Source organism: Oncorhynchus kisutch, linkage group LG6 (genome assembly GCF_002021735.2).
Source record: "Oncorhynchus kisutch isolate 150728-3 linkage group LG6, Okis_V2, whole genome shotgun sequence".
NCBI classification, from domain to species: Eukaryota; Metazoa; Chordata; class Actinopteri; order Salmoniformes; family Salmonidae; genus Oncorhynchus; species Oncorhynchus kisutch.
Genome location: NC_034179.2, coordinates 56,893,615 through 56,915,935, shown reverse-complemented (window position 1 = coordinate 56,915,935; position 22,321 = coordinate 56,893,615). Strand labels below are relative to the sequence as shown.

General features: G+C 41.4%; 1 protein-coding gene across 2 annotated transcripts in view; it reads right to left on the bottom strand.

Moving 5' to 3' along the window:
• Positions 1-840: 840 nt before the first annotated feature.
• The window catches only part of LOC109893023 (rabankyrin-5), a 43,300-nt gene continuing 21,819 nt past the window's right edge, over positions 841-22,321 (bottom strand). Inside the window, exons 17-25 of one of the 2 annotated variants that reach the window (XM_020486013.2) lie at positions 19,368-19,524; positions 18,882-19,082; positions 17,820-17,996; positions 17,170-17,317; positions 16,773-16,863; positions 16,462-16,586; positions 7,388-7,534; positions 3,561-3,651; positions 841-2,978 (exon numbers count right to left, since the gene is read on the bottom strand). In XM_020486013.2, the coding sequence (XP_020341602.1) occupies positions 2,846-2,978; positions 3,561-3,651; positions 7,388-7,534; positions 16,462-16,586; positions 16,773-16,863; positions 17,170-17,317; positions 17,820-17,996; positions 18,882-19,082; positions 19,368-19,524 (1,270 nt within the window). In that variant the 3' untranslated portion in view covers positions 841-2,845. The remainder of the gene's footprint in view (positions 2,979-3,560; positions 3,652-7,387; positions 7,535-16,461; positions 16,587-16,772; positions 16,864-17,169; positions 17,318-17,819; positions 17,997-18,881; positions 19,083-19,367; positions 19,525-22,321) is intronic. The other variant, XM_020486014.2, reaches the window with a different exon arrangement.

The following is a 22,321-nucleotide window of genomic DNA, read 5'->3' as shown; positions in this document are numbered from 1 at the left end:
AGTGATATGCTTGTATTTTTGGGGGGGGGGGGGGGGGTCTGAACAACAGACGCATATCTATATTCCCATTCATGTGAAATCCATAGATTACAGCCTAATTAATTGATTTCAATTGACTGATGTCCTTATGTGAACTGTAACTCAGTAAAATATTTGAAATTGTCATGCGTTTATATTTTTCTTCAATTGACTACACACAAAAATAAACATGTTTTATAAAACACGTTTGTACTTCCATCTAACTGGTAATTGTCAGAGGACATTCATTTGTGGTTAAGACAAAGGACAGGAACGAACATGTGCCATGAAGTTGTTTTTGTTGCACTGCTTTGCTTTATCTTGGCCAGGTCGCAGTTGTAAATGAGAACTTGTTCTCAACTGGCCTACCTGGTTAAATAAAGGTGAAATAAAAAATATATATTTTAAAAATGAAACAGACTTGCCAAACGTGGGTCTGTTGTAGACCCACTTCCTCTCTAACCTGTCAAAAATAAAAGTCCCCCAAAATGTATTCCTTTATTGTCCACATGGCACATGTATAGGACTTTTATCTTGACATGACGTGAGCAGAATGGAAGTTGGTCAACAAGAAACACACGATTGGAAAGTCCTTTTGATAATACGATCCTTTAGATATTTTCTCAAATTAACCCAATCATCCTGCCCACCGGAATAGTAAGTTGAAATGGAATTGTATTTAACTTATGGTTTCCCACTTACTGTTTTTGTGCAACCCAATACAATTGAGAGAAATGCTAGTGTATGCTAAATACACTCACGTTGCTAAAAGCAGCTAGTCTTGGACATGTTTGTATTTAAAGTACAGAGCCAAAAACAAGATCCTGTTCTTATTTGATGACCTTTATGTAAAGTCGTCCTCCCTTTCGCAAGGTAGAAACAGGCTAGATATCTGAGCATACTGAAACAATGTGCATAAAAGATTAACAGAGGCAAATATTTCAGTTGTCACAATTACAAAAAAAGCTAACTGCATTAAGTACAAAACAGTTGTAGTGGTCAAAAATATTATACATTTATCTGTACAATTTAACAGACACTGACAGGCCAGTGGCCACCACCAACTCATTCTCGCATTCTCTCCCCTTATGATCAGAAATGTCATGTAATCTTGATAAAGTGCACCTGTTAGGTTTTGAAATCAAGAATCAGAAAAAATAATAATAAATGCCTTGTTTTCTTGACACTGATTTATAAACCTAGTTCTGGACTTGAAGAAGGCATCAACATTTTCATTGAAATTGCTTTTTAGTCAAGGACTTCGCTTAATCTGGTCCGGGGAAACCAGACTGGTAGGTCAAGACAACACCTGAATTGAGGCAATACCAATTGTTACATATAACAAATCCCCAACAAGAGGACCGTACTATAGGCCCAGATTAAATGGAATGTACATGTCAGTGATCTGGGTGGCAAACATAATTCATGAGGACTATGATATGATAAAAAAAAGTATACGCTACAAATTCAATGACATGCATAGACAGGCATTTTATCAAACGTATAATTTCATAGCGATGATTACTTTGCATTTGGGACTAACAAAACCTTAAATGGTAAAAGGTTCTCACCCTCCCCAGTTCTCATGGAAAATACATTGATTACACTTAATAGCTGAGTGTCTTGTCCCATTTACCGATTAAGTGGTGGTATATAAATGCTTATGAGGTTGTTTTATGCAGTTACATTGAAATCATGTGAATACAATCTCTTTCTTCATTTTTTTTTTTTACAAGCAGAGAGCTCACTTCTTTAACCAGTGACAGAGTTCAAATTGAGTGTTTCATTAATATTTGAATCAAAAATGTAATGTTGAAGCATTTGATTAAAAAATATCTATTATTTTGTGTGTGAAAAAGCTGTAGTCCCAACAACAAAAAACATGATCTGCTTCATAGTAAATCAACTCTATTCCCTTAAAATCCAACACACCGGCCTCTAGTTCTTATTAGAACCAGCCAACAGTAAAAAGTCGAGGGCAAAACAAAGTGATCATCTTAAATTGACAGAAGTAGAACAGAGATGAACACCTGAAAACACTACAACAGAGGGGGTAAACCCAGCCCTGCATCACAATAATTTGTTATTTCTACCAGTGGGCACCAGTGAAATTTTTATAGCAATCCTTTCTTTAAAATCCATGAAGGGAAGTCGGGAGAAATGACAGATTGTGATGCAGGGCAGGTCTTGGATAGCAGCAGGTGTTTTGCTTTCTGTCTCAGCAGCACAGTGCAGTGATTGATTCATTTGATGAGTGGGCCAGTGAGTGGCTGCTACTGAAGAAATACTGTCTGTTCGTTTTTCAGCTCCCAACAGAGACAAGGGTCTAACCGCTCCTGCAATCTGACACCATTACATGTTCATCACTGATTCTCACGATTCCTTCAAACACTTGATAAATTCTATCTTGGGTCAAAACCATGATCAGTCCTTAGTAAGACAATCTGAAGAACATCTCCCCTCCCCCCAACTAGCCCAGTCCTGGAGTCACTGAGCCAGCAAGCAAGCGTTTCATTTAATCCAATTTCACATCATGATGACTTGGATCAAAAATGTTTAATACATTTTACTTCATAAGTCCTGCTAGAACTTTAACATATTTGTATAGACTGGAATGACTAGTACAGAGGTTGTGGTCCGTCCGATACTCTGTCCAATAACCTTCCAGGAAGTTAGACCTGGCTGCTACTGCCGTGCCGCCACTTTGCCTGGTGTTGCCCAGCCCACAGTGCCAGGGTGGTGAGCCAGGCACAGCTGGCAACCCATAACGGGAAGATGAAGGGGGAGGGAGGTTTGGATGGATGGAGGGGCATGCTGTCCGGTGCTGTTAGGACACCCCACCCAGAGTCAGCACGTCGAAGCAGATGTCACAGACCCTCACAGGCTTATTCAGGTCAAACTTAATGATGGGGATTTCCTTTATGGAACACCTGTGGCAGAGCAAGCGGCCGCAGTGACGGCTGGGTGGAGACAGGGAGCGGAAGGAGATGAGTAAGAAGAGCAGAGTGGGGGAGACAGAGAGTTAGGTATTAAAGGTCAACAGGACAGACTTTCACTTCACTTAAAAAGGGGCAATCAGATGTTCTAAATGATAAAAGCACCACCCGCCAGTTTTGGTAAAATAAAATAAAAATGTAACCACTCAAATTCAGATATAATATTTGACAAAAACTATTTCAAAACTTGTGTGGGAATACTTTGGAAGAGATTAAATCATATGGAACTGTTTTGCTGGTGTTTTTACAGTCTTCTGTCCATTAAAAAAAAAAATACAATCACCTGCGAGTCACCAGTTGGGGAACCCTGCTATAAAGTATTTGTTTAGATTTACAATGTAAAACATTGGAATAAAATAAGCTGATATTTTGGGTTCTGAAGTTCAACCAAGCTCACGGAGGCATTAATCGTGCTATATTACTCAAGGATCAATGGCGATACCATTAATTTATTTATAAGTTAATAAAAAATGTCGCAACTGCAGATTGCCCCTTTAAAAAGGACTGAAGCAGTCTTTATTAGGAAACAGTTTTTCCAGTTCTTACCAGTGATGTTTTCTTGTGGTGACTCCAAACTTGGCAGCACATTCATAACAGTTTGAGCCATCACACCACGGGGGCTCTTTGGACAACATATCTAAAACACACAAAAGGTAAGGTCACCTGCGTAACCCTGGTTATCTGTTAATATGAGTGAGATGTATCATGTGGGGTTTGCTACTCTATTGGAAGTACCTATCAAACGCTTATCTGTCGTAAACAGACTGGTAGCGGCGAATGAGGAGACACCCTCACTTCCATAAAAGGAGCCACTTTCCCATTCTCTGGTTATCCTCAAGCATGCTTCTCTTTCTCACGCTCTTGCAAACAGGAGAATGCGGGATACAGCTCAGTCATTATCAAAGAACCGGGGTCACGCAAATAACCTTAAGTTCTCTTTCAAATACACGTGGGTATATGGCCTACTCCGGTTTGGCAAAGCATCCTCTCCAAAGCCAGGGTAGTCCCAAAATCAGCACCCCTCAGGTCCCTAAACTATAGGAGTATGCACCGAGAAGGTGCAGGGACACTTCAAAAGTGAAGGAAGCCCAGTACATGCCGCACAAAAACAGTGCACAAGAGGTAAATTTGTCTGCAGGAGTGCGCTCTTCAAAGCCCCTCCGAAGGCCATCACCGTTGCCATTATAAATAAATATAAATGGTCCCCATGATCAGGCAGGATATAGTCGAAAAGAGAACGATTAGGTTTCCCCAGCGCCCTCTTTTGGGAAAACTGGAGCGGTGCATACCAAAACTGGCTAGACTGACAGTCCGCGCCATAGCAGTCAGGGGCAAGAGGCCATAGGCACGGGGGAATAAGAGCCACAGTGGATGGCAAAAGAGATTGCCCTACTGCTCCATGTGTCGATGAGACCGGAGGGAGTGCTGACATGCTGACTTCTGCCATTGGCTAAAAACCTGAGAAGGTGCTGGGGGGAGAGCTTGAGGGAGGCGGGCACTCGGGGGAGGACACAGTGTGTCTACTTCACTCTCTCATATGAGCACAGTCATAAAACTGAGCTTCTGCACAGATAGTGTTTTTCTTTCTTAATGCTCTGCATTCCCACTGCTGCGAAACTCAGAGTGGAAGGAGTAGCAACCGTTAAACCCAAAGAGAAAGAGGATAGGGCAGAAAGCCGTAGACCCAGCACACTAGCTTCCTCAGCCACAAGGGCTGCGCCCTAGGTTGGCCGAACCTTACCTTCCTTAGGAGGGTTAGAGGGCTGGATCCTTGATGCGGCTGCAATGTAAAACTGCTTCCCAACAGGTTTGAACTGGTTCAGGGGCCTAGCCTGAGTTTTGGCAGACTGTTGTGTTGCAGAGGACCTCATTACCCCAAGGCCAGCTCTTTGTTCCCTGCCAGCAGGCTGCCACAGGGGCCCAGGTCTGCGGGGCAGCAGAAGTTGAAGACTTCGCCACCTTCTGGCACATCTCACACTTGTGCCACATGGCGGCAACTTTTGTTGTTGGCTATGACTGATATGTACTTCTGGAGGCTGTGCTATTAGGCACGGAGTGGAGACAGTGCTTGTTGGCGACTAACATAACTCACACAGCCTTGGTTTGAAAATGAAAAAGGTGCAGAGGGCACAACTGAACATTATGTGAACCATACCAGACAGCCAAGTGGTAAAGCCACCCTTGTCCCGTTAGCTAGCAGTTTCAAGCCATCTCGTGGACCGGATCACCACCTATCAGAGCTGGCTCATTAAGCACAACGCAATCAATGCTAGGCAAACTAAATACCAGAGCTAAGCTAGCAATAGCCAGACTGGTTAGCTAGCTTGTTTTAGCAGTGAGGACTAGTAGACTGGCCAAGCACAAGCCAGTACTCAGTAAAATCTCACTCGCAGGACTTGACCGAGAATTTCCCATTGCAGGGGCCATAACTCTGGGGGGAAAAGCATTGCATAACCAGGCTATGCGTGCTAGTCAACGCTTAGCCATGAGGCTTTCGGTGTTGCTAGCTAATGTTCACTCACCTAGCTGCTGAATGGCGGAGCTTGCCAGCACCACGTTAGCCAAAGACAACCGAGTGAATCGCGTTGTTTCTTCGGGTTTGAGAGTCTCTTTTTACCATAGGACTGTAATGTGTAGCTGGTCAGTTTAGCCAATGAAAGCGAGTGAACGTTAGGTGTACTAAAACGAGAGAAGAAAGCATTTCAGCATTGCTGCAAATTAGCCTTGATAGGCCTGAGCTACGCTACTTCACTAGATGACTCGCGGCTAATGGCTAGCTGAAGTGAGCACTATGTATGAATGCTATAGCCGTGAGGCTAGTGTAGACGTTAGCTAGCTAGCAACCACTTCGTGAGGCTAAGCGTAATCTACAGCTAGTATAGTGCTATCCGAAAGTAACAGCATGGGTGCATTGTTCAAAATCGGGCTGAAAATCTCCACAACCATAATGCCGTGACACTAAACCAGTCAGCCGAGTCAACACAAAGGAGTGAACATAGGTTGTACTAAACGAGAGAAGGGAGCTAGCAATACTACCATCTGGGCAGGTAGGGAACTTGTTTCTGCTTTATCTAGCCATGCTAATGCAATGTATGTGTAGGTAGGAATGCTAGTGTGGTTAGCCTGCTTTCCAGCGAGCTAGCCACTGTAAGATATCTAGTTAGAAGCCTCGGGGCTAATGCTAGCTGGGGTGAGCATAGTAATGTGCATGCTAGCATCTACCTCGTGGCTAAAGAATGCTGTGTCTAGCATAGTGCTAGCCAAATGGAACCGCATGGGGGCAGTTCAGCTTAGGGTAGGTATTCTCCCACGACTGCAGTGTCGTGAGGTTAGTCAGTCGCTCTAGTTAATACAAACAAATAAACGAGACAAGAGAAGGGAGCTAGCAATATTACTGTGTTGCAGGTAGTAATGGGGCGGCAGGGTAGCCTGGTGGTTAGAGCGTTGGACTAGTAACCGGAAGGTTGCAAGTTCAAACCCCCGAGCTGACAAGGTAAAAATCTGTCGTTCTGCCCCTGAACAGGCAGAACCCATTGTTCCTAGGCCGTCATTGAAAATAAGAATTTGTTAAATAAAAGTAAAAATAAATGCTGGTGTGGTTAGCTTTCCTGGCGAGCTAGCTAACTAGCAGCTACATTGTGGTGAAGGTATGCCGTGGAGAGCTCAGTGTTGGCTGAAGGAAACCGCGTTGGGGAAACCGCCTTCAGATTATGCTCCCGCGACCAACGGAGCCTTGAGGCAGAGACGGTCGCTCTAGTTAAAGCTAACGGGTAAACGTAGGTTAGAGCTAGCAATGCCACCATGTTGCAGGTAGGGTATTCTAGTGAGGTTAGCTTACCTCTCAGCGAGCTAGCCATGCAGCGTGGGCTAACTGAGTCTCAATAGCTAGCCGTGAGACAGAAGTAGAAAAGGAATTTCGACATGAAAAAAATCCTTAAGATTAGTACTCAACCAGCGATATCCTTCACGGTTCACTTGTAAGCAGATTAAGCAGGCAAACAGGTATCCAGCCGATATGAGGAGAGCTAGAGTAGTGAGGAAGAGAAGCAATAAAAACCAGGGTGGGAGAGTGGCTCTTTTTGATAGATATTCCCAAGAGAGAAGGCAGTCCTAGCGATACATCGTATTTGAAAGCAAACACAATGAGAATTGCTTCCCTTCTTAAAAATACCTTAAAAATTGTACCCACCGTGACGATCATGATTAATGCATGGATCAAATAAACTCTTCTCTATGCTTAACTGATATATAACTACTGTAAACTACAGACTGTGTTCTTATGAACTGTACTCTATGCTGAACTACTGGACAACAAACCAATTGCAGCGAATAGCATATCTATTCAAGGAGTACACCAGGACCAATCGTCTCACCTAGAAGGCGGAAGAGCAGCTGCTTGGTGGCTACTTGGTAGTTGAAGATGTTGATTCCCTGGTTGTTGTTGAGGCCCATACAAGCTCCAGACCTCACAATGGCACGACAGAGGTTAGCATTGCCCTTCATGTAGGCCAGCAACAGAACTGAGGAACAAAAATGTTTGATGTTATTCTTTAGAACAGGGGTTCTACATATGGCCAGCGGGGCAGATCCCGTGGGTGGTTTGAGCAAAACATTTATTTTCTGCCATTGAAATGACTTAAACCAAATTGAAACGGTGTATAAATGATAATGGATCTACCTACATTTACAGTCTTCATTCTGTCCAACTTGCTACGAGTCATCGAAACGAAAGCTAGACAGAGCATCAAATTCCAAAAGCGAAGGAAAGAGGACTATTTTTAGCTCATTTTGACCGTGAGGAAATAATACATTTTATGTTCGAAACCACTGTTCTAAAGAATAACATATTAACATCAGTAAGAACAAGAAAGAGGAGAGAGTACACCCCCATCCACATCAACAGGGCTGTAGTGAAGCGGATCGAGAGCTTCAAGTTCCTTGGCATCCACATCACTAAGGAGTTAACAGGGTAGACACACACCCGCACAGTCATTAAGAGGGCATGACAGCGCCTCTTTCCCCACAGGAGGCTGATAAGATTTGGCATGGGCCCTAAGATCCTCAAGAAGTTCTACAGCTGCACCGTCGAGAGAATCTTGCTTGGCTGCATCACCGCTTGGTATGGCAAATGCACCACCCTCAACGACAAAGCGCTACAGAGGGTGGTGCGGACAGCCTATTACATCACTGGGGCAGAGCTCCCTGCCATCCAGGACCTCTATATCAGGTGGTCCAAGTTTAAGATCAGAACAATTGCCAAAGACTCCAGACAACCAAGCCATAGACTGTTCACTTTGCTACCGTCCGGTAAACAGTACCGGAGCATCAGCTCTCGGACCAACAGGCTGCGAGACAGCTTCCATCCCCAGAAGACTGTTAAACAGCCAAAAGACTACTAAAAAGAGTTAAAGGTAGAATGTGCAGAAATCATTAAGCAATTTCATTGTTGCTAAAATTCTAATAGTTCACCTAATTTCAATTTATGCGACAAAACAAGCAGTCGTGTAGAGAATCATTGTACCATCTAAACTGCTGTGAAATATATTTTCCATAACACAAAATATTATATTTTCTGCTGTTTGAAGCTGGTGTCCAAAACCAAAAGTAAATAATGCAAAAATGAAACAAGCACGGGAAGCATAGATATAGCACACATTAAACAGATCTACTGCTTTTTAGACTTGCCTTCATAGAAAATGACAAATCAATAAATCACATTCCTATGTGAATTTGGCCGGGTCGCCCAAAAAGTTACATATTGCAGCTTTGATCAATGGTTACCCGGACAATCTACACTGATCCTATCTTGCAGTGACTATGCACACTAACAATACTATATACAGTGCCTTCAGAAAGTATTCACACTCCTTGAGTCTTTCCACATTTTGTTGTGTTACAGCATGAATTTAAAACCGATTAAATTGTGTCACTGATCGACACACAATACCTCAATGTCAAAGTGGAATTTTGTTGGTTGACATATTTGGAATGTAACCTTAATATAAAATGAAAAGTAAAAGTGAGTCACCCAGTAAAATTCTACTTGAGTCAAAGTACATATAATTTACAAAAATCCTTTATAGTAAGCAAACCAGACTGCAAAGTGTTCTTGTTTTTTACATTTACGGATAGCCAGTGGTACACTAAAACACGCAGACATCATTTACAAACAAAGCATGTGTTTAGTGATTCCGCCAGATCAGAGGCAGTAGGGATGTTCTCTTGATAAACATGTGAATTGAACCATTTTCTGTCCTTCTAAGCATTCACAATGTAATGAGTACTTTTGGGTGTCAGGGAAAATGTGTAAAGTACATTACTTTCGTTAAGAATGTAGTGAAGTAAAAGTAAAAGTTGTCAAAAATAAATAGTAAAGTACAGATATACCAAAAAACAAATGAAGTAGTACTTTAAAGTATTTTTACTTAAGTACATTACGCCACTGAATGCCTTTGGACAATAAATATTCAACCCCTTTGTTATGGCAACCTAAATTACTTCAGGAGTAAATATACTCTTAACAAATCACATAATAAAAGTTGCATGGACTCAGATTTTTGAGCAACTACCTCATCTCTGTACCCCACACATACAACCATAGTGAATAGTAGTGAATTTAGAGCACATATTTAAGCACAAAGTCCAGGAAGGTTTCTCAATGCCTTGCAAGAACGACACTAATTGGTGGATGTGATTTTTTATTTTTAATAAGCAGATGCTGAGCATGTTGAAGTTATTAATTAGGCTTTGGGTGGTGTATCAATACACCCAATCACTACAATTATAAAGGTGTCCTTCCTAACTTGCAGGAGAGGAACGAAACTGCTTAGGGATTTAACATAAGACCAATTGGTGATTTTAAAAACAGTTACGATAAGAAAACGCTGATACCAATTACTGGAGGACCAAAAAAATCCAATACCGATTAAATCTGCCGATTTTTTTATATATACAGTGGGGCAAAAAAGTAATTATGCAAGTTCTCCCACTTAAAAAGATGAGAGAGGCCTGTAATTTTCATCAAAGGTACACAGACACTATGAGGGAAAAAAATCCAGAAAATCACATTGTAGGATTTTTTATGAATTTATTTGCAAATTATGGTGGAAAATAAGTATTTGGTCAAATAACAAAAGTTTCTCAATACTTTGTTATATACCCTTTGTTGGCAATGACAGAGGTCAAACGTTTTCTGTAAGTCTTCACACACTGTTGCTGGTATTTTGGCCCATTCCTCCAGATCTCCTCTAGAGCAGTGATGTTTTGGGGCTGTTGCTGGGCAACATGGACTTTCAACTCCCTCCAAAGATTTTCTATGGGGTTGAGATCTGGAGACTGGCTAGGCCACTCCATGACCTTGAAATGCTTCTTACGAAGCCACTCCTTCGTTGCCAGGGCGGTGTGTTTCATCTTTAATACCCTTGCTGATGGAAGGAGGTTTTCACTCAAAATCTCACGATACATGGCCCCATTCATTCTTTCCTTTACACAGATCAGTCGTCCTGGTCCCTTTGCAGAAAAACAGCCCCAAAGCATGATGTTTCCACCTCCATGCTTCACTGTAGGTATGGTGTTCTTTGGATGCAACTCAGCATTCTTTGTCCTCCAAACACGACAAGTTGAGTTTTTACCAAAAAGTTATATTTTGGTTTCATCTGACCATATGACATTCTCCCAATCTTCTTCTGGATCATCCAAATGCTCTCTAGCAAACTTCAGACGGGCCTGGACATGTACTGGCTTAAGCAGGAGGACACGTCAGGCACTGCAGGATTCGAGTCCCTGGCGGCGTAGTGTGTTACTGATGGTAGGCTTTGTTACTTTGGTTCCAGCTCTCTGCAGGTCATTCACTAGGTCCCCCCCGTGTGGTTCTGGGATTTTTGCTCACTTGTGATCATTTTGACCCCACGGGGTAAGATCTTGCGTGGAGCCCCAAATCGAGGGAGATTATCAGTGGTCTTGTATGTCTTCCATTTCCTAATAATTGCTCCCACAGTTGATTTCTTCAAACCAAGCTGCTTACCTATTGCAGATTCAGTCTTCCCAGCCTGGTGCAGGTCTACAATTTTGTTTCTGGTGTCCTTTGACAGCTCTTTGGTCTTGGCCATAGTGGAGTTTGGAGTGTGACTGTTTGAGGTTGTGGACAGGTGTCTTTTATACTGATAACAAGTTCAAACAGGTGTCATTAATATAGGTAACGAGTGGAGGACAGAGGAGGCTCTTAAAGAAGAAGTTACAGGTCTGTGAGAGCCAGAAATCTTGCTTGTTTGTAGGTGACCAAATACTTATTTCCCACCATAATTTGCAAATAAATTCATAAAAAATCCTACAATGTGATTTTCTGGATTTTTTTCTTCTCATTTTGTCTGTCATAGTTGAAGTGTACCTATGATGAAAATTACAGGCCTCTCATCTTTTAAGTGGGAGAACTTGCACAATTGGTGGCTGACTAAATACTTTTTTGCCCTACTGTGTGTGTGTGTGTGTGTGTGTGTGTGTGTGTGTGTGTGTGTGTGTGTATATATATTTGTAATAATGACAATTCCAACCATATTGAATGAACACTTATTTTAACTTAATAGAATGCCTAAATAAAGTCAATTTAGTCCCAAATAAATAATGAAACATGTTCAATTTGGTTTAAATAATGCAAAAACAGTGTTGGAGAAGAAAGTAAAAGTGCAATATGTGTAATTTAAGAAAGCTAACGTTTAAGTTCCATGCTCAGAACATGAGAACATATGAAGGCTGGTGCTTCCTTTTAACATGAGTCTTCAATATTCCCAGGTAAGAAGTTTTAGGTTGTATTTATTATAGGAATTATCGGACTAGTTATCTCAGTATTGCCAGCCTAATCTTGGGAGTTGATAGGCTTGAAGTCATAAACAGCGCTGTTCTTCAAGCATTGCAAAGAGCTGCTGGCAAACGCAGGAAAGTGCTGTTTGAATGAATGCTTACGAGCCTGCTGCTGCCTACCACCGCTCGCTCAGACTGCTCTATCAAATATCAAATCATAGACTTAATGATAATATGATAGTGATATGATAGTAAATACACAGAAATACAAGCCGTAGGTCATTAATATGGTAAAATCCTGAAACTATCATTTCGAAAACAAAACATTAATTCTTTCAGTGAAATACGAAACCGATCCGTATCGAACGGGTGGCAACCCTAAGTCTAAATATTGCTGTTACATTGCACAACTTTCAATGTTATGTTATAATTATGTAAAATTCTGGCAAATTAATTAAGGTCTTTGTTAGGAAGAAATGGTCTTCACACAGTTCACAACAAGCTAGGAGGCCCAAACTGCTGCTTGCACTGAATGCAAGAGAAGTGACAATTTTCCTAGTTGATATTGCCTGCTAACATGAATTTCATTTAACTAAATATGCACGTTTAAGAAAATATAGTTGTGTATTCACTTTTGGCAAAGTTGAAGAAGGCTGTGATTCGATGGTAAATTAACAGGCACCACATATGCAACGCAGGACAAGCTAGCTAAACTAGTAATATCATCAACCATGTGTAGTTAACTAGTGATTATGTTAAGATTGATAGTTTTTTATAAGATAAGTTTAATGCTAGCTAGCAAGTTACCGTGGCTCCTTGCTACACTCGCGTAACAAACAGGTGGTCAACCTGCCACACAGTCTCCTCGTGAATTGCAATGTAATCGGCCATAATTGGCATCCAAAAATGCTGATTACCAATTGTTATGAAAACGTGAAAATCGGCGATACCGATTAATCGGTTGACCTCTAATACTAACCTAAATGACAGGGAAATTAAGGAAGCCTGTATAGAATACAAATATTAAAAAACATGCATTCTGTTTACAACAACGTACTTGAGGAATACTATTTTTTGGGTCCTGAATATAAAGTGTTATGTTTGGGGACAAATCCAACACAACACATCAAGGAGTACCATTTCATATTTTCAAGCATGGAGATGGCTGCATCATGTCATGGGTATGCTTGTCATTGGCAATGACTAGGGAGTTTTTTTGGGGGGGGGTAAAAAAGAAACAATACAGTCATAAGCACAGGAAAAATCATAGATGAAAACCTGGTTCAGTTTGCTCTCCAACAGACATTGGGAGACAAATTCATCTTTCAGCAGGACAATAACCTATAACACAAGGCCAAATCTACACGAGTTGCTTTCCAAGATGACATTGAATGTTCCTGAGTGGCTTAGTTAGTTTGACTTAAATCAGCTTGAAAATCTATGGCAATACTTGAAAAATGGCTGTCTAGCAATGCTCAACAATCAAATTCTTCAAGCTCTGTCAAGTTAAATAATAAAAATGGCCAAATAATGTACAATCCAGGCGTGTAAAGCTCTTAGAGACTTATGGGAAAGCGTCCATACATTATTTAAAAATACATGTTATCAATATGCAGGCCTGGGCAATTACAGTCCTCAAGGGCCTGATAGCTGGGGCAAAACTTTGACAGCAAACACAGCTGACTCCAATAATCACCAAATCATTATCTTCAGTTTAGAATTCAATTTGATTAATCAGCTGTGTTTGCTAGGGATGAGAAAAAGTGTGACACCAAATCAGGCCCTCGAGGACTGGAGTTGCACACCCCCTGCACTATTTTTTGAATTTAGTCTGTAAAAACAACAAGGGGTATGAACACTTTCTGAAGGCAATGTAAATGTCATTAAAAATGACTTACACAAGTCAGACATTTTGAGACTAAGGCAGCTGTTAGTAAGGACAGAAACACTCCACCCAAAGGGCCTTGAGATCCTGCCAGTAAGATTCAAGATTACCTCAGCACCCTGCTCTCCTTCCTACCGGTGTTCAGGGCTGGGCGAGATATGGCCTGAAAATCATATCTAGACTTATGGGTGATTCATGATATACATCTCGATATGAAATGTTCTCTCTAAATAAGCTTTGTTGTACAGTCGTGGCCAAAAGTTTTGATAATGACAAATATTAATTTCCACAAAGTTTGCTGCTTTAGTGTCTTTAGATAGTTTTGTCAGATGTTACTATGGAATACTGAAGTATAATTACAAGCATTTCATTAGTGTCAAAGGCTTTTATTGACCATTACATGAAGTTGATGCAAAGAGTCAATATTTGCAGTGTTGACCCTTCATTTTCGAGACCTCTGCAATCCGCCCTGGCATGCTGTCAATTAACTTCTGGGCCACATCCTGACTGATGGCAGCCCATTCTTGCATAATCAATGCTTGGAGTTTGTCAGAATATGTGGGTTTTTGTTTGTCCACCCGCCTCGAGGATTGACCACAAGTTCTCAATGGGATAAGTTCTGGGGAGTTTCCTGGCCATGGACCTAAAATAGATGTTTTGTTCCCCAAGCCACTTAGCTATCTTATGGCAAGGTGCTCCATCATGCTGGAAAAGGCATTGTTCGTCACCAAACTGTTCCTGGATGGTTGGGAGAAGTTGCTCTCAGAGAATGTGTTGGTACCATTCTTTATTCATGGCTTAGGCAAAATTGTGAGTGAGCCCACTCCCTTGGCTGAGAAGCATGACACAGGACTGATGGTCCAGCTCACCTCGTCTTCTCTGTATGCCCCAAGCAATCAGAAATGGGATTCAGAGAAAATGACTTTACCCCAGTCCTCAGCAGTCCAATCCCTGTACCTTTTTCAGAATATCAGTCTGTTCCTGATGTTTTTCCTGGAGAGAAGTGGCTTCTTTGCTGCCCTTCTTGACACCAGGCCATCCTCCAAAAGTCTTCGCCTCACTGTGCGTGCAGATGCACTCACACCTGCCTGCTGCCGTTCCTGAGCAAGCTCTGTACAGGTGGTGCCCCGATCCCGCAGCTGAATCAACTTTATGAGACGGTGCTGGCGCTTGCTGGACTTTCTTGGGCGCCCGTATGCCTTCTTCACAACAATTGAACCGCTCTCCTTGAAGTTCTTGATAATCAACTAAATGGCAATATCCTTGCCTGCAAAGCCCTTATTGTGCAAAGCAATGATGACTGCACATTTTTCCTTGCGGGTAACCATGGTTGACAGAGGAAGAACAATGATTCCAAGCACCACCCTCCTTTTGAAGCTTCCAGTCTGTTATTCGAACTCAATCAGCATGACAGAATGATCTCTAGCCTTGTCCTCGTCAAAACTCACACCTGTGTTAACGAGAGAATCACTGACATGATGTCCACTGGTCCCTTTGTGGCAGGACTGAAATGCAGTGGACATGTTTTTGGGGGATTCAGTTCATTTGCATGGCAAAGAAAGACTTTGCAATTAATTGCAATTCATCTGATCACTCTTCATAACATTCTGGAGTATATGCAAATTGCCATCATACAAACTGAGGCAGCAGCCTGTGAAAATGTATATTTGTGTCACTCAAAACTTTTGGCCACGACTGAACAAGGTAAAATACAATGCATTGCAAACAGTCTGCAATAATTTAATAAATTCAGGGCTTGTGAAATTGTACCTCGGATAAATATAAGCCTTGCAAAACCAAAAGACCAACTAATAAGGTCATATTTGATCAATATAGTTTAATCAAATTTTTGTAATAATCACTGATATGGCTTTCAAATATGTCTATGTAAATGCCCTTTTTGTTAAATATTTCAACCGGAAACATGCATAATGCACATTCACTAATAATGATTAACTTCTTAATTTATAGAAAATCAACATAGGTCTCAAACAATCTCTCAGCACAAGCCCACGTGCTAGTCAGTAGCCAGCTAATCTTTATAATTCAAGTTTAGCCAAATTGGATCCATTTGCTAGCTAACAAGGTAGAACAGTTGAATTGTTATGAAAACACTTCTGTCCGTCTCCAACTGAATGTAAAGCATGCTACCGTGTGCACTTTGTTCAGATGTTAAAATCTACCTTACTTCTCGGAATGAGAACGAGTTGCCAATTCCTCATAAATTGTGCTTTATGCTTATTGCACATTTATAAAACAAACTAGACAGCCAATATAACAGTCTTTGGCTAAAATGCTGCCAGTGGTACCACAATGCCGTGTGCGACAAACTGAGAATTAATTTTCCAGAATCAATGTTCTTAATACTCCAGTTTTAGTAGTTTCTGCTCTGCGTGCAATTTGAGTAGTTGATACATAAACAAATGTATCATTAGAAAGGTTACAGTAAAAAAATGTCTCAAAGTCTTTCGGTGTCCATATGACTGATACTGTGGGACCAAAACTGAAATAGTGAGTTGAAACCGCTTGTCAGAGAGGAAGAAGTGATCTCAAATATTTTTTTGTGTGAGTGGCAGGGGAAGGGGCTTGGTGTGTAAATGGGAAGGTGTACAGTCACATCACAGCAGAAGGAGCGAAGGAGATGAGACCAAAAAGACAAGTGGACATAAATGCTCAAAAACAAAATGATTTTTGCAATACAGGTATGTGGAATATCACCCTAAAACATTACATTTGAATTAAAAGTGATATATTACTCAGTCCTACCCGTGTTCCCTTCATTGTCCGGTTTGTCCAGAGGGTACTCAGGCATACATTCCAAGAACAGTTCAAAGATGGCCGCCGCATTCTCTTTCCCATATTGCCCCAGAACGTGCATCGGTGACTGGCCCCTACAAAACAAAAAATAGCTCAGTGAACAAACACATTAAGCCTTTCCCTTTGTCCTTCAACATCTTGATCTTACTTGCTGTTTTTAATGTAAGAGCTTAGGCAAGAAAGATGACCAATGTGTTTTTACATTAAGTAAATCAATTTGAACTGTAAAACAGAACTGAAGTACTGTTGAGGGAGTGTACCTGAGATTGAAGGCCTCCGCATCAATGTTGGACTCTGTGAGAAGGGCACGCACGTTATTAAGGCGACCCTGCATTACGGCCAGGTGCAGGGCTGAGGAGAGAAAAGACAGAAGAAAACCTGAGTATTAGCACAAGCTAAACTGAGATGAGAGACAAAGAAACAGTGAAACAAGAGAGTGCAGGGTAATGGCACTGCATAGCAGAATTTCAAACAAATTCAATTTCAGGAGTTGGAAAATTTATCTAAGCTGAAACAGCCCCATCTACGGTTGTGTCCCAAATGGCACCATCATCTCTACTTCCCTGGTCAAAAGTAGTGCATTATATATAGGGAATCATAGCTATCTCAGAACAGGTGCCATTTGTGTTACAGCCTAGATTACGGCTCAGTCAGTACCGTTGTTGCCATTCTCATCCAAAGCGGTGAAGTCCACTCCATTCTCCAGCAGCACAGAGCAGACAGTAGCCAGGTCCTGCTGGGCTGCCAGGTGTAGAGCTGTCTGTCTGTGTTTGGTCAGCTCATTCACTTTGGCCCCTGCCAGCAGCTGCAATGGACATACAAGAGTCAGATAAGAGTCGAAATCAGACACACAAGCATCTCAGACATGCACACAGACTTTGGTTGCATTCCAGGTTGTCTCTTTTACATTTGAGTTAAGTATCTCAGAACAGCATATTAAATGTGGTTCCTGACATTAAACACTTCACAATCTGATCATCTGCACACCATGACTGCAATTATGACAAAACACCCTAGACAGACAATTGGGGCTCTATTGTGCTGGGTTTGGATAATACCACCACACAGTTACAGTATTAAGCCATGGAGCATGTTGATTGGCCAGTGAGTGGTCAAGCCCACGTCACACCTGTAAGTTATAAATGCATCAATTCCCACTGTGCTACAGCGCCACGCAAGAGCGCCAAGATCGACTTAGGCTTGCTAAAATAGAGCCAAAAGACACAGCTATTCACACAATTACATCTTCTCACACTGGTGAGAAAGCTGCTTAGCTACTGGTGAGGAGGTAGGGTAGGCATCATTACTAGGTTGCGGACGATGATCTCAGAGCCAGCCTGAACAGCCAGGTGTAGAGGAGTCTGCTTGGCCGCATCCTGCACCCGGGAGTTCACGTTGGCCTGGACACTGATCAGGAACAGAACACTCTCGATGTCAGAGTTCTGCACCGCCACATGCAGGAAGTTACGCCCTTTGTTGTCCACCTGAGAGGAAAGAGAAGGATGGTGGGGGTTAGGCTTCATCATACACAATGTTTGTAACAAAATAGGGATGGGCACGGTTATTTAAATATCCGAACGGACGTTAGGATTCGGCCTACTTTTAACTCTTTACACTCGTACCTGTATACGGACTCAAAATAGCAGATTTGAAAACTGATAAGCAGCTAAATTGGAACACAGTGGCTGTACAGTAACACCTTATACATTATGTGAGAGCTCAAGGTCTCCACTTCACAGTGCAGTATTGTTTTGACTGACAGCGGTTCTGAACTTGAACACCACGAGAAAATAAGTTACTCCCATCACTCCCACTAATTGGGTGACATTGCAAATGTTTTGTCGTCGGAGTGAGGGAACTGCTTTAAATAGGACTCAATGTATTTCGAAAGAGGAGGATTATAATAATTACCGCGTTGATGTCAAAAAATCAATCCAAGGACCCGTAGGTCCAAACATGCACTTCACATATCCATATCATAAAAGTAATGTCATACACAGTGTCAATGTTTATGATCACTATGCTTGATGTAAAGCTACAAGATGACATAGCATCATATGTTGGGTTGTTCTGAACAGAATGAGGCTGTTTGTCGTATTGTGAAAAGATTTGGCAGGGAACACGACTTGAACGCACCGGACTATTCTAGGCGCACTAAAATTACGATCATATTTTGTAACATGTTGGCAATAGAACACGCTTTCAAATGATGGCTCTATCCAGAGAAAAAGTCTCCAATTAAGTTTAAAATATATATAAAATGTTATATTTATTTAGATTACCCAGATATAACCCCCCCCCCAAAAAAAATATATATAATTTGAATAGTGAAATAATTTCAAATGCCCATGCCTGTGTATGTCTCTCACCTGTTCGGCAGCCCCGGGCTCTCTCTTGAGGATGGACTCTGCAGCCTTGTTGTTTTTGTGTGTCATGGCGCAGGCAAAGGGGGTCATGCCCAGGCGATCACGCGCGTTCAGACGTATGTCCGGGTGGGATATGAGCTGCTGGATGATGACATTGTGCTGGTTGCTAATGGCAATGTGGATAGGCGCTCGGCCCTCTGCGTCCTGGGTAGACACAGCTCATATTAGCCACAATAAACGGGGTTTGATGGGACAGACACGAGATACTCCTCACTCACTCATTAAGCATGCTTTTGGACCACGACTCTCAAAGTGGAGGAATCTAATAAAAGTGAGGAGTGGGAGATGCCTGTGCTTAAAGGAATGACTGCCTGGTGAAACTGACCTGTGTATTGACAGTCAGTGAGACTGCATATGCTGAAAAACTGCAGTAGAAGGCCTAGGCTCCAGGAGGAATAAAAAAAGTCTAAGGAAGTAAGCGAGACATACCTGTGTGTTGACATTTGCCCCAAACTCCAGAAGGCACTGCACCACCTCCTCCAGCCCCCAGCTGCCTGCCAGATGGAGGGGTGACTGTCCGTCCCTGGCATCCTCATCCCCCTCACCGTTAAGACCTGGACGCCGTGGGCTGTTTACGTCACAACCACTAGAGGAGAGACCGGGTTAGATTAGACACAGTCATTAGGCACAGATCACACTGGTTAATCAATAAACTACTTCCTCTTGCTGACTCATTCAGAACCAAGATGGATTCCTCAACCATGCTGAATAAAAATATTTAAATAACGCAACAATTTCAAATATTTTACCGAGTTACAGTTCATATAAGAAAATCTGTCAATTTAAATAAATTCATTAGGCCCCAATCTATGGACTTCACAAGACTGGGCAGGGGTGCAGCCATGGGTGGGCCTTTGAGGGCATAGGCCCAGCCACTGGGGAGCCAGCCAACCAGAATAGGTTTTTCCCCACAAAAGAGATTTATTACAGACAGAAATACTACCCCCCAGTGTGGTGGTCCTGGGCTGGCTTGGTTACACGTGGTCTGAAGTTGAGGCCAGTTGGACATACTGCCAAGTTCTCTAAAACGACATTGGAGGCAGTGTATGGTAGAGAAATTAACATTAAATTCTCTGTCAACAGCTCTGGTGGACATTCCTGCAGTCAGCATGCCAATTGCGCACTCCCTCAAAACTTGAGACATCTATAGCATTGTGTGACAAAACTGCACATATTAGATTGACCTTTTATTGTCCTGATCATGCTGTTAATCAGCTTCTTGATATGCCACACCTGTCAGGTGGATGGATTATATTGGCAAAGGAGAAATGCTTACTAACAGGGATGTAAACTAATTTGTGCACAACATTTTTAGAGAAATAAGGAACATTTCTGGGATTTTTTATTTTAGCTCATGAAACACGGGAGCAACACTTTACCTGTTGTGTTTATGTTCAGTGTAGATTCAACTCAAACTGGAATCTGGAGAATTATCACTCCATAAATAAAGAATGGATAATTGGGACTGCTGAAAGGTGCTAACATGGCAGCTAGTGTAAAAGTTGGCCAAACTCTATAGGTGACTGTGTTAAAGTAAATAAAGTGTTTGAGTGAGCAGCCAAACAACAATACACTAATAAGCGGCCAAATTGGAACGTAGTGGCTGTACACTAACGTGCGATACATGACATCAGAGCTCTGGCTCTGCACGTCACATCACCATATGGGTTTGAACGAGCACCGTGCCCCCATCCCTCACGGTAATTGGGCAACATTTGCAATGTTTTGTTGTCCAAGTGAGGTTAATGCTGTAAATTAAGATGACTCGACGCATTTTGAAAGATGAGGCATTGAGGATTATAAATCAGGGATGCAAACTTGTGAGGGCCCAAAAAGGTGACAAAGACATTTAGCACAGAAAAACACAAAAAAATAGCCTATTTTCAGAGTGGGGTTGTCACAATACCAACATTTTACTAATGTGATACCAGGCTAAGTATCACAATACAGAGTAGTATAGTGTCGTGACTTTACTTTCATTAATCTAATTACCTATTTAATCCACAAAATATGTTGACTTGTTACTCAATTAAATTAATTATGTTACAATTAACTCATTAGGATTTGGGGCACCACGGAAGAAGTTGTTTAGAGAGTTACCATCTCCCAAATTAAACTTGAAGGTCCCATTTCATCGATAAACATTCATCTTCATAATTATTACCTCTTATCATCATTCTGACCATTCGTAAACTTCTTGGATCTGCAAAAACCCCAGCCTACATCATTATTCAGTACTACACATACTGGTTTAATTATTTATTTACTCGCTTACTAAATAATAAACACAATAAACATACACCCTTTACATGAAAAAGGTCCTTAGCGGACAGACAAGATATGACTGCTTGTTACAACAAATACAGTTGAAGTTGGAAGTTATATACACCTTAGCCAAATACATTTCAACTCAGTTTCACGATTCCTGGCATTTAATCCTTGTAAAAAATAACTGTCTTAGGTCAGTTAGGATCACCACTTTATTTTGAGAATGTGAAACGTCAGAATAATAGGAGAGAGAATTATTTATTTCAGTACATTCCCAGTGGGTCAGACGTTTACATACACTCAATTAGTATTTGGTAGCATTGCCTTTAAATTGTTTAACTTGGGTAAAACATTTCAGATTGCCTTCCACAAGCTTCCCACAATAATTTGGGTGAATTTTGAAGTTGCAAACTTGCGTGCTATTGTTAGATTTTCCCATGATGTCAAGCAAAGAGGCACGGAGTTTGAAGGAAGGCCTTGAAATACATACACAGGTACACCTCCAATTGACTCAAATTATGTCAATAAGCCTATCAGAAGCTTATAAAGTCATGACATAATTTTCTGGAATTTTCCAAGCTGTTTAAAGGCACAGTCAACTTAGTGTATGTAAACTTCTGACCCACTGGAATTGTCATACAGTGAATTATAAGTGAAATAATCCGTCTGTAAACAATTGTTGAAAACAATTGTGTCATGCACAAAGTAGATGTCCTAACCAACTTGCCAAAGATATAGTTTGTTAACAAGAAATTTGTGGAGTGGTTGAAAAACAAGTTAATGACTCCAACCTAAGTGTATGTAAACTTTGTATATACAGTGGGGAGGACAAGTATTTGATAACCTGCAAAATCAGCAGTGTTTCCTATTTACAAAGCATGTAGAGGTCTATAATTTTTATCATAGGTACACTTCAACTGTGAGAGAGGGAATCTCAAACAAAAATCCAGAAAATCACATTGTATGATTTTTAAGTAATTAATTTGCATTTTATTACATGACATAAGTATTTGATCACCTACCAACCAGTAAGAATTCCGGCTCTCACAGACCTGTTCGTTTTTTTTTTAAGAAGTCCTCCTGTTCTCCGCTCACTACCTGTATTAACCGCACCT